General features: G+C 42.2%; 1 protein-coding gene across 4 annotated transcripts in view; it reads right to left on the reverse strand.

Annotated features, from left to right (window-relative positions):
• Positions 1-13,108, reverse strand: part of DGKA (diacylglycerol kinase alpha) — a 75,348-nt gene that overhangs the window by 30,686 nt on the left and 31,554 nt on the right. For 2 of the 4 annotated variants that reach the window (XR_006101941.1, XM_042449494.1), the window contains 7 exons: positions 7,969-8,064; positions 7,082-7,158; positions 5,120-5,249; positions 4,584-4,664; positions 2,612-2,661; positions 1,504-1,578; positions 456-575 (listed from right to left, as the gene is read on the reverse strand). Coding sequence is in view for 3 of the 4 variants with exons in the window: in XM_042449494.1 (XP_042305428.1) it covers positions 456-575; positions 1,504-1,578; positions 2,612-2,661; positions 4,584-4,664; positions 5,120-5,249; positions 7,082-7,158; positions 7,969-8,038 (603 nt within the window). In the remaining variant the exon portion in view is untranslated. Of the gene's footprint in view, positions 1-455; positions 576-1,503; positions 1,579-2,611; positions 2,662-4,583; positions 4,665-5,119; positions 5,250-7,081; positions 7,159-7,968; positions 8,065-8,383; positions 8,403-8,569; positions 8,649-13,108 lie in introns of those variants that run through there. The other 2 variants (XM_042449493.1, XM_042449495.1) reach the window with 2 other exon arrangements.

The raw sequence follows: 13,108 nt of genomic DNA on the forward strand, positions 1-13,108 counted from the left end.
TTCCCAGTCCCACTAGATTTGAGCTTTTATTCAAAGACAGTAGCAGTATGGACAGGTATAATCAAACTGATTCCTTTCCATCTGAGACTGAGAAGCATTCCTTGGTCCTATACCATGCTTTTGTCAGAGCCTGAGAAAGTTTCCAGATAATCCCCCCCCCCCCCCCCCGGCCACCAAGAATTTCTTTCTATTTTTATTTATTTATTTATTTATTACTATAACTCGCATAATCCTCCAGCCTACATGGCTACTGGCCAGGCAGGTTGAAGGAATCTGTGAACTACAGTTTTGTTTTTAAAAAAGAAACTTTTCAGGCTTCAGCAACACTATAGTAACAAGAAACAAGGACTGAATATTATGCATGGAATGAGAATGACAGATAGACCATGCCTATCTTTTAATCTCAGGCCACCTCTCTCCATCCCACCCTTCCACCCAGACCCTCATATACTTACAGCCTCCAGCCCAAGCAGCACCAGGAGAGGGACAGTGGTAGCTCCACCACGGAGCCACTCAGACAGAGACACTGTGCCACTGCCATCGTAGTCAATCTCTCGCATCATCTCCTGCAGGATCTGAGTTAAAGATCAAAGAAGAGTACTTCAGAGTGGACCAACATCAGGGCTAGCTCCATTCCATTTGATCTAATTTAGTGTGCAACTCACATCCTCCTCCCTGACCATTCTAAGAAGAAAAGGATCCATGTACAGTAGGCCTTTCATATCCACGGATTCTTTATCCATGGATTCAATCATCCATGGTTTGAAAATATTAAAAGTATGTAAAAATTCCAAAAAGCAAACCTTGATTTTGCCATTTTATATATGAGACACCATTTTACTGTGCCACTGTATGTAATGAGACTTGAGCATCCATGGATTTTGGTATCAATGGGGAGTCATGGAACCAAACCCCAGCGAATACCAAAGGGCCACTGTGTGCCAATGAATCCATAATTAGTTGTAGCATGTGACAGAACTCACTCTTCATGCCCATCTAGCATCTACCATTCTCTTGCAGGGAAAAAAAATCAACTACAGAATTTTTGCAACATCAAAGCATGTTGAGTCTGGGGCTGGGAAAAAGGGGAGAAATGAGGGCTTACTCTCTCAGCCACTCTAGCTCTTGCAAAATGACAACAGCACATACAGAAAAGGGAATGACCACTGTATGATGGTAACCTGATCAACAAAATACAGGTTTTACACATGAATGGTTCCTAGCCCATTTACTTCCAGTTCCTCCCTTTCCAATTTTCCTTGTTTACTCTCAGAAATGCAAACGTCAGAAATGCACACTATTCTTCTCCCTTCCCTGCCTAGTGCTGGTTAAATCATCAGCACTAAAGAGAGCTTGGAAAAGCAACTCTTCCAAGTTCTGGCGCTGAAACTAACATCTTATCCAGTTTGTATAATCCAACACTCCATAGCAGCATATGCGAGGTGTGACCGTATGTGCATGTGAGGGGAGGAAATGGGTCTACTGCAAATATTTTGCACTTACCGGTTTAAGCTCAGAGACATCCCACTCCAAATATTCAGCTACACGCATCATCTGTGTGATTATGCGATCCACCTCCTGCAGAAGAACAGTTTGAGGTCAGCACTGAAAGCAAAGGGGGATCCTTAAATAAAAAGGGCCAAGCATGTAAGCATCTAAGAGAAATACATTTACGAGTCAGAGCTTCATTTTAACTATAGAGGTCCCCATATCACCAAACTGAGAAAAAACAAAAGAGTGCAGAGGAGAAGCCATCTCAGCATGGTCAAAACAGAATTAATATCTTCATTCTGGCGGAAGATACACCAGATGGAGAAAAGCTTTGCTGGCTCATTTCCTTCCTGTTATACAGCTGTTAAAGGTATAGGAGCTATGCTAAGGGCCATCTTAAACAGCAAACCAGCAGTGCACATGGGGTGGGGTGGGGTATGGTATGGCCTCTGATACTGGTTCAGTTATGGCAGGAGAGCACACCCACAACACAACTTTGAAAAGAGATAATGAAAGGCTATGTTCCGTCCTGTGTGTCAAATCCTCTTCCAAATAAGGCACCAGTGATATGACAGCAATCATAACAAGGATGGAAGCATACTGCCAAATGGGTAATGCCATTGTCTCTCAGTGACATAAAACAGGAAAGGGGAAATGCTGGAAATCAATGTTTTGGTGCCTGGGTCACACAAAAGTGATCTCTTGGAAGTCTAGAAGGCAAAGTTGTGAGGAAAGGTAATCAGTAGATTTGCAGTGTCATCAAGTGAAGAATAATGGGGGACAGAGCCATAGAACAGTGGTAGAGAATGTATGGCCCTTCAGATTTTGTTGGACTGCAACTCAGCACAGCCAGTGGTCATGGATGACAGGACTCACAGCCCAACAGTATCTGGAGTAAAGCATATCCACATCACTGCCATGGGATATAATGCACAAGAATGGTCCCAGTGAATGTTAGGTGCCATACCTGGGTGTGTGTTACGCACACACTATCTGTGTTATTGGGTGCTGGAGGAAATGAGCTAGTTCTTCTGCTTAAAACTGAGAAGAGGAAAGGACTGAAGAGATGGGGATCTAGAGGCTCAATCTAGTTAGCTTTTTCAGGTCTCGTGATACTCACTGAACTGTCAAGAAGGCCATTCCCATCCTTGTCATAGAGCTTAAAGGTGACTGTGGGAGGAAAAAGAAGATCAGACATGGTTGTTCCAGGATAAGAGACCAGCAAGAACACACAACTCTCCCACAGTCCTCCTGGTCCAGGAAACCAAAGAAAGGCCCCATTTCACGTGAACTTCTTGCTTAGCCTTATTATTATGGAAAAATTGCATGATTATGATTATTTCTAGCTTGCCTTTTCCCCAGTTTGGGATTCCAAGCAACTTATAACAAACTAAAAAACATATTGTTAAAAATCTACAACATACAAAAGTTAAGACAAGATTAAACGTACAACAGTCAGTTTAAGAAATGGCAGTTACAGCCTAAAAGGTCTTCAGAAAATCCAGAATGCTAGAGCAATTTATGATGAATAAAGAATGTGAGGAGAAGAATGTAGGTATATATTTTATCAAAGAATGGCGGATGAATGCACCTTCTCAGGGCATGTCAGAGTGGGCATATCACAAAGAACATTTTGCATAAAGAAGTGGTCTAGCCATTTACCAAAATAATAAATACAAATGCAAACACACATTCTGGGGGTGATTCAGGGGATGCTGAAGTGTTTTATGAGTGTAAGATTTGGAGTGTGTGTGTGCATGAAAGATAGGAAAAAGAGAGAGAAAGGGAATGAATTGGGCATGACAGAGACATTCTGTAGTAAACTGGGCCTCTACCTGCCAGGCAAATAGATTTTGCAGTCCCTGTTACCATCATTGCCACATGTTAAGAGCTTTTCAGTGGCATGAAACAGTTCACTTGTATTAATGACCTTGCTGAATACTTTTTATATTTGCTTTGCAGTTTGAGGCTGGGAAAACATGAAAAGGCTGGGAATGAATCGGGGAGTGATTCTTTTTTCTTCTTCTGTTGCAAGCTTGCTTGCACAGTTCTCATAGCTATTGGGGGGAGACAGGTCATGGTTGATCACTTTAATTTTCTTTATTTACTTCTGCAATCTATAAACTTTGTGAGCCCATATTTCATCAGCTTCAATGTGGGGTGGGTTTCACTCCACCCTAACATCTCGCTATATATGTCAGCTACTTGGATTTGATTTGATTGCTGGCCAAGAGGTAAGTCTGGCTAGAATTTGTTTGGGGACCTAATTCTACCATTGGCTGTGAGGGGATGTTGGACCCGATCGATGAAAGGACTGGAATGCTTCTCTGCTGTGAACCATCTGCTGCATCATTTACCATCAAGAAAGCTTATGCTATAGCATTAATGCACGTCAGTGAGAGGCCTGGAATTATACTCAGTTCGGGAACAAGATACATCTTAATATCTAATGGCAGCAGGATGCAGGAGGGTCAGTATGGTATAGTGGTTTGAACACTGGACTGGGATGCTGGGAGACCAGGGTTCAAATCCCAGCTCTGCCATGTTAACCCATTGGTTGACCTTGGGCAAGTCACACTCTCTCAACCTCAGATGGCAAACCCCCTCTGAAGAAACATGCCAAGAAAACTGTACGATAGGCTCAGTTTAGGGTTGCCATAAGTTAGAAATGACTTGAGGGTACACAATAACAACAAACAACAAAGCAGGATGTGGCATAGTGGTTTGAATATTGGACTACAATGCTGGAGACAATGGTTTGATTCCCAGCTGAGCTATAAAGCCCACTGGATGAACTTGGGCAAGTCACATGCTCTCAGCCACAGAGGAGGCCCAAGATAAATCTCTGAACAAATCTTGCCAAGAAAACCCCATGATAGATTTCTCTTAGGGTAGCCATAAGTCAGAAATGACTTGAAGGAACACAAAACTAAGAAAGCAGGATACAGATGAAGATGTATCTGTCCTCAAGATACAAAAACCATCCAATAATAATTATCTCTTATCGACATTAACTTCCCTGCCCACCAAATCTGGATCTGAACTGAGGTTTTTGGGAGCCTTTTATTGTCTTGATTTTCTGTGGTACTTACATTCTAGCTTGTCTTCTGGTCGTCCACCTTCCAGCAGTGAGAAGTAACAAGAAACATCATTGATGCAAACAAAACCACTGGCTGAAACACAAAGAGAGTGTTGTGTTAAGATCTGTCAACAATTCTTTATTGAAGGGCTGTCCATAGAGATACTCAGTAGCGCTTTTGTTTCCAATTTCTATAGATCCAGGCTGCTGCCATACTGAAGAATTAATGCAGTTTGATACCACTGTAACTGTCATAGTTCCATCCTATGGAATCCAGGGATTTGTTGTTTGTTGTGGCACCAGAACTCTGACAGAGAAGGGTAAATATCTCACAAAACTACAAAATTCAGAATTCACAAACCATGCCAGAGCAATGGCAGCTAACATTGTATCAAACTGCATGAATTCTATGGTATAGCAGCAGCTTTAGTTCTTTAAAAAAAAGATTAAAAATCTCATCTCAGCATTAGTCCTTCACAGGATGAAAGAAAGTCAATATTTTGTGTCTAACAGTGTTTCAAATGTATATCTCTTTGCCAGATTACATACCTGGCTCTGTTGTGGCTTGTCCTGCTGTAGTCTGAAAAGACATGAAGAGGTGGCAGCAAAGTTCATCGGAGATCTCCTCTGCCTCCAAGTAGGTTTTCAAGAAGAGCTTGAAGCCCTCAAAGTCTATTGACTGGCATTGGCAGAGCAAGCCAAAGAGAAGAGAAATAAGAGTAAACACTGTGCCTGGTTCATCCAGTCCACTGTGACACAAGTCAGAGTTTTGATTTAGAGAAAACTTGGCCACTTCACTGTTAGATTTTTTGAATTGGGGGATCTGAAAGAGAAAAGGGTTTTTCTTTTCTCAACTGCTTGGTGGCCATGGGATTAGGACTGATGGAAATGGAAAAGGGAGGAGTCATCACACAGATTAACAAGAAACAAAAAATATGGAGGAATACTTTGGGTATGTAGAGCATTTTTAAGAGAAGCTGCAGGGGCACTTTGGATTGTCAGGATATCGTAAGAAAGACAGGAGACAGGATATAATTTATCAAAATTTCATTGAAACATATGATAAAGTACCCCATTATATTTTGGTCAATAATCTACCTGAATGCCAGCTAGATGATAACATGGATTGGTGACATTTTACATTTGTTTTGAAAGGTGTACTCAATGAGTAGTTAGTGGTAACTGAGGGAACTGAAGGAGGCCTGAGAGGGATGTACAGGATTAGTACTGTTTTTAAAAATCAGTTGTGTAAATAAATGGGAGGTGAAAATCCTGTAGATGACATAAAACTGTGAAGAACAGTTAATGCCTCAGAGAACATGAATAAAATTCAACATGACCTTGATAAACTGGAAAACTGGGCTTTAACTAATATAATTAAATTCAGTAGAAGACCAAGGCAAAGTTCTATAAACAGGTGGAAAGATCAAAAGCACAAATGAAAGATGAAATATACCTGGCTTGGCAGCTCTATAGGTAAAGTAAAAAATCTTATAGTCAATTACAAGCTAACCATGATACAGCTGCAAAAAAAAAAAAGGCTAAGACAATTTTAGGCTGCATTAACAAGACATAATTTCCAAAGCTTGAAGGAGTTAATGGTGCACAATAAGCCAACACACTTTATTCTGCACTAGTCCAATCACTTCTATAGTACTGTCTCCAGTTCTGAAAGCCACACTTTAGGAAGGATACAGACAAAATAGATTTAGAGAGAGAACAAGAAATAGGACCATGTTCTGGAAAATTAAATCCTATGAGGGAAGGATGGAAGAATTCCAGTCAGCCTGGAGCACAAATTCCTTAGAGCAGTGGTTCCCAAGCTGTGGGTCGAGACCCCTTTGGGGGTTGAACGACCCTTTCACAGGGGTTGCCTAAGACCATCAGAAAACACATATTTGCATGTAGCAATGAAAATAATTGTATGGTTGGGGGTTGCCACAACACGAGGAACTGTATTAAAGGGTTGCGGCATTAGAAAGGTTGGGAACCACTGCCTTAGAGGGAACATGATAATAATCTTTAAAAACACCTGAATGGCATTAACACAGTGCTTTGTTTTCTTCTGCCCCAGAGATCACGACTACTAGATATAAGTTACAACAGCCTAGATTTCAATTGAGCATTAGGAGGAGCTTTTTAGCAATAAAAGCAGCTTCATAACAGAACAGATTATAGGGTACTCTCCCTCACTCAAAGTCTTCAAACAGGACCAAAGAGCCATCTGGTGGGAAGCTCTAGCTCTGGATTTCTTGCACTTAGCAAAGGGTTGGGTTAGATGGCCTTCAAGGCACCCTCCAATTCTATGATTCTATCAGACAGAGGAGAGAGATGGAAAGGGTGTGCCTGGAAGTGGTGCACAGGGATTTGTGGGGAAGGAATATTGCTTTGCAAGGTCACCTTGTCTACATAAACATTTGAGGCAAATTCATTTCCTGAAATGAGCTACTCCCCAAAAGGTAGAACAAGGTAAAAAAAATGAAAGGGGAAGAATAAGAGAGATGTACTTACATCTCCTTGCAGGTGTTGGGACAATGTACCCTCTCCATAAAATTCCTGCAGCACATCCTGTACCTTCTTGCTACTGTCTGTTAAGGCAAAGATTGGATATAGAGTTAACTATTCAATTCAGGATTCCTAGCACATGCCATTGCCTTAAATATATAGTGATAGGTAAAACGCTTAAGTCAGCAAGGGATCAAAACTCAGCAATTCCCTTCCATGTTGAAAAGAGCCATAGGTACTAGTGGGCTGAAGGAGAACACCAAATCTGACACATATTATTCAACAGTTGCATTGAGATGGTACAGAATTTAAGGCATAATGAGATTTAATGTCCAACTGCCATGTTTACTCATGCTCATTTTTAAGATGATTGGGCCAATAACTTCAGTCTGGAGGAAGCAGAAATCTAGAACTATCTTTTTAAGCCTAGCATATCTGCAGACTAGTGCAGCCACCCAGAGAATCTCATACACAGCAAGCCCACTCACAAACCTGACTTCTTCCCTCAGGCTTTTTCTGCAGACACTTAGTAAAGATTTCTGACTGCCACACAGGATACAAAGCTGACATCACTGGGTGGGGCAGGAGACTGATGGACAAGGAGTAATGCAAAAGAAGCTCCTTGTTATTTTATGAACCTCACCTGGATTATTGGCACAAGAGTGGCTGCTTGTGCTCCTCCCATTCACCTCAACAAATCAGGTCAATTAATTGTGAACTTTGGTGTGGTGCTATTCCACAATGACCTCTGATTTTGGACAGTGACCCCTTTTCAAAATTCAAACTTCCCCACCATACTGATATCACTTCCAAGGGAAACACCAGACTCTTTTCCATATCAGACAGTGTGATCAGTCTAGAGAGACAGAAGGGAGGGGAGAAGGATAACTTACAGTCAATGTACTTCTGCAGCTGGGTGAACTCCTCTGGGCTGAGCGTGGCCCATTCCTTGTTGCCGGACATGATGCCGTCCTTATTCCCCTCTATATCTGCAAAACAGAAGAGTCAAGGAGATCACGGTAGGCAGCGAGGCAAAGATGAAGATGAAACAGGCAGAGAGGATGCTTGGGGGCACAATCTCTCCCTCCTTCCTTCTTCCTCTCCCTCTCATCTCCTCACACTCTTCTGACCGATTCGCTGAGCCAGCACATTCTTCACTGGCACAACTGGTATCCAGAGCAGCAACTGGGAATTTCGCCACAGCACATGCAGCCACAGAACAGGCAAGGCTCCAGCTGCACAGACTCAGAGAGGGAGAAGTGCCACTGGGAGATTTAACTCCTGGAGGAACAGAGCAATCAAAAGCACCTTTGGCTCCTGATTCAGGCAGAATCCTAGCCAGAGCAGACGTACATAGGCTAGCAGAGCATCACCAGAGCAGAGAAAGAACCTGTACAACAGCAGCAGCAGCAGCAGCAGCAACAGCAGCAGCCGCCATCTCGCCCTGACATGCTCCCATTCTGTCTCTCACCCAAAGGGACAGTCACCAGATACCTGTGTAAGTAAGTGAGCTTCTCTCAGAACAACTGTTGCACCTCTTGCCCCACAGCAAGCCCATTGCTAGAGACCCAGTCAGGGCTAGCTACAAGGGGCTCTGCTACAGATGCCCTAACACAATGTAATGGGCTGGTAGCAAGACTTTGAAGGAGGGGAGAAAGAGATAGAATAAAAAGAAGAGGGCAAGGAGGAAGGAGAAGAGGATGGGGGGAAAACGCAGTTTGGCAATTTATACTCTTTTGCTGCAGATGGTGTCAACCCTTATCCCATTAATATTTAATGGAGAGGAGCCACTGTGCTGACGTTTTGAGCATTATTGCTGGAAGTGCCACACATTTTACAGAGATGTGATCTTGGCAGTAAGTATGATGGTGGAAATTTGTAGAGAACTGTCAGGGCTGGGCCATTATCAGCTGTATACTTCAGCAAAGAAAGTTATAGAAATTGCAGGTAACATTGAATAGGTACCAATTTAAATACATGTCTTGCTGGGCTAGGTGAAAAATCTATGTAGCCTAGAAGGTTCTGCCAACAATTAGAGCCAATCTGGGATTATTCAGACAATACATAAAGCAGGACACTAATTATCATCACTCACAACTTTCAGCAACTTAATGCTAAGAGATAATCTAAGCAAGACACACAGCCAGCATGGTGTAGTGGTCTGAGTGCTGGACAAGGATTCTGAATAGCAAGTTTTAAATCCCACAGTTCAACCACGGAAACCCACTGGGTGATGTTGAGCAAATCACACTCTTTCAGCCTCAGACAATGGCAAACACTCTTTGAACAAATCTTGCCAAGAAAACCCCTATACGGGTTCACCTTAAGGTTACCATAAGTTAAAAAGGAGTTGCACACACACAACAACAACATCAAAATAGGATACTGTCCTCCAGGACTACACTTGAGAGATGCCTTTATCCTTTACTAAATATGTTTAGTTCCAATTTTTAAACCCATTTACACCAGTGGTATTCAACAAATCCCATGATGATGAGTTTCAGGTCAGTATGTTGTGGTGGAAAAAGCTAGGTTATTCTATTTCTGTGTAGACCACTGAGATCACTTAAAGGCTGTATGAAAAATTCACAGTATCACATCAAACTACTTATGGTTTTTATTACAGTTACTGCCTGTATGCCATAAGAGTCCTTTTATATTTTTCCATTTTATTCATGAATAAAAATGATAGTCTAAATGTGCACTCACCATTGTTGTTGTTGTGTACTTTCAAGTAGTTCCCTACTTATACTAACCCTGAAGCAAACCTATCATGGCGTTTTCTTGGCAAGCGTCTTCAGAGGGAGTTTGCCATTGCCATCCTCTGAGACTGAGAGAGGTCACCAGTAGGTTTACATGGCCAAGCTGGGATTCAAACCCTCGTCCCCAGAATCATAGTCCAATGCTCAAACCATTACACCAGGGGTCGGCAACCCCCGGCCCGCGGGCCAGATGCGGCCCACGGAGGCAGCAGGACTGGCCCCAGCCCAGTCCTGCTGCCTCCTCCTCCTCCTCCTCCACCACGCAAAGGAGGAAGAGGAGGGCCGCGCGGCATGGGGCATTACACCATGCTGGCACTCAACGTAGTAGATCTAAGTATGTATTTATGCAGTTTCATAACTGTTTTGTGTTAATTCAAGATTCCTACCTTAACAGATGGGCAATTTCTCCTACTTCATGAGAAGACAAGGAAAATGAATGTGCACCCTGCAGTTAGAGGCATTCCAGAATTGTACAAGCCACATTAAGTATGGAAATTATGCAAACACATTCAAATCTAGACAATTTGATGTAATAGCAAAAACAACAGCAGCAGCAACACTACATGTTACTTACAAAGTATGGGAGAATATGCCCTGGTTCCAGGAAGCTTCCAGTCAGTATTTCAGGGGTGAACAATACATGGCTCTGTATGCCCCAGATCCCTACACACACACACACTCAATAGAGCTAATCATACTCATTGCTTCTGTGCTACTAACGGTGATGAAAAAGTAGCGATCCCAGCTGGGGGTGCTGGGGCAGGGGAAGCTAACACCTCATCCTTCTTTCCTGTAACCCAAGGCAACAGTCCAGATCAAGATCACAGAAAAGGGAGTTGGCCTTACTTCAGGATCAGTGGAACTTCAGCAAGGTTAAAGCCTCCCCTCCCATTCTATAGGTGTGTCCATATGTGCGTTAAGCCTTGGCCTCAGATCTCCTGCCAACACTAGATACAGCTCTTGAAAAGTCTGTATATTCTGATCTAAATCAATAACAAGGTTATAAGGGGAAGAAAATAGAAATAGTGGTAAACAGAGGAAGAATAAGCAAATATTTCAGTTATACAAAATAGGGTTACAAACTGTGGCATGTATCACAGAATACATGTAAAAATCTATTCAAAGTATAAGTTTCAAGACTTTCAAATACAGCATAGTGGCAGAGACCGGGCATGAGCCAGGAACTCTCCCAGTTGAAATCTGGTGTCTACCATTAGCTCACTGTTAAGCCATGCCATTTCAGCCTCTGGTGTGCAATATGAGGATAGTAATACTGACCTAAGTGACAGGGTTATTGTAAGTATTGCTGTGATCATGGATGAGGATGAAAAATGATTTGAACAAGCTAGGTATTGTATTTTTTATTATGTCAACAACAGGATAGGAAATAATGTCTTCCATATATTAACACGGGGCGTCAGAATAAGCCCAGTCATGTAGAAATGTGCACCATTAAAAAAGATGTACACACCCTAAAAGGGGTTTTTGATAGAGAAGAAATATTACCTGCAGGAAAGTATCACAGGCAGTTTTAGAGGTGGGGAAAGGGAGAAGTTGCTGAAACAGACAGGTGCACACATCCCTATCTGCACAAAGCTATAAAAAAAAAAGGGGGGGGGGTAAAGGTTTCCCTTTGGCATGAACGTCGAGTCGCAAATGACTCAGACAGCCATCCGAAAGGATAGATCAACATGAAGCTGAAGTACAGAGTCAGACCATTGGCCAATCTATCTTTGTACTGATTACATTGCAAAAGCCCCACAAAGTTCTAGGTAAGGTTTTTCTCTCTCTTGTTAGCCCTGCCAGGAATTATACTCGAGACCTTCTACATGCATAGCATGAGTTATAGATCTTCCCCAATATTTCTCAGGAATATACAGACAAACATTTCTAGTAGCTATACTTATCCATAGGAGGTTAAGAAAGTGATGAGGTCTAGAGTAACCACTGCAAGCTGGGAATCAGATGTACACTTGTTGTAGTAGCAATGTACTTCTCAGTGTTCTTGGACCATGAGCATACTGTGCTCATGGTCCAAGTCCCTCTCCCTGGTTGAAACTGGAACCAGCATTTTTGATGTCAGATTTTTCTGTTTCATTCCTGCAATTTGTCAGCCTAATATTTACCACCCCACCCCCATAAGTATCATTAATTCATACTCAAACTGATCCCTGCCTTACCTTCCTGAACCGAAAAGCTGCACGAATTGCTCCATACTCTCTTGTGAGTATAAAAAGAAAAGCCCTCTGCTCAGACCCATTAGTCCTAATAGGACTAATTGCAATTAGCATATCAGGACAGGAAGGACACATTTGAGCTCTTAATAGGCATTTTAAGGCCCACAAATTCTCCTCACATCAGCCCAGACCAGTGTTTGTTTTCTTTTTCACACTTTCCTTAATGGCAGGAGAGAGCAAGCATTCTTCTTGCCTATTTCTTGATAACAGCTTTTCCAGTTCTTTCTCAAATCCTCTTCTCCTTCTAGTTTTTTCAGTGTCATCTTTCTTCCCTGTACTCAGCTTTCATTATGTTTATTAGCACAAAGGGAAGGGGACATGGCTCTGAAATCACAGATATGATTCCTTTGGGAAGGACAATGTTAGTACATGAAGCTTTTCCCATGTGTACAGCTATTAAAAGCAGAAGAATCACACCCCATACTGGACTGTCAACTCTGGTGCCAATTTGCATCCCTTCAGGGCCTTGCTCCTCCTTCCCAAAGTGAGAGGACCCACTCAGGACGACCTTTGCAGGTTACATTTCCTTTGGAGAGAAGAGTACTAAAGCTGTATCTGTTTTACAAAGAAATAGATTCAGCAGCCAGCACAGAAAAGTCCAAACTAGGGCCATATTAGTTCAGACTTTGAAGGCCAATGAACTAGAAGCAACATAGGCTGCCTCCCCAACACCACAGAGTGCTGAAAAGATCAGACTCTTTCGTGTAGCCCTCATCACTAGTTTTAAAATAATTCTACAGCAGAAGTGGGAAACTGCAGCCAACCCAGGGACCAGTTTCTACCCCTTGTCCTCCATCTTCCTGCTCTCTCAACTTTCTTTGGAAAGATAAAGATTTCTTTTCTCAATCTGAACTAGCTAGATTAGGATATAGCTTTTATATAAATATAGATTTACACTTGTTGTAGTAGCAATGTACTACAATGCCATTAGTAAACTTTTGTTTTTAATCTACAAACTATGTGTTGTTTTTTGGAATCAATCTCAATTCTTAGGAAAGCACAATTAGACCAGAGCGCATTTCTGCTACTCTGCT

Source organism: Sceloporus undulatus, chromosome 2, assembly GCF_019175285.1.
Source record: "Sceloporus undulatus isolate JIND9_A2432 ecotype Alabama chromosome 2, SceUnd_v1.1, whole genome shotgun sequence".
In the NCBI taxonomy this organism is placed as follows: domain Eukaryota; kingdom Metazoa; phylum Chordata; class Lepidosauria; order Squamata; family Phrynosomatidae; genus Sceloporus; species Sceloporus undulatus.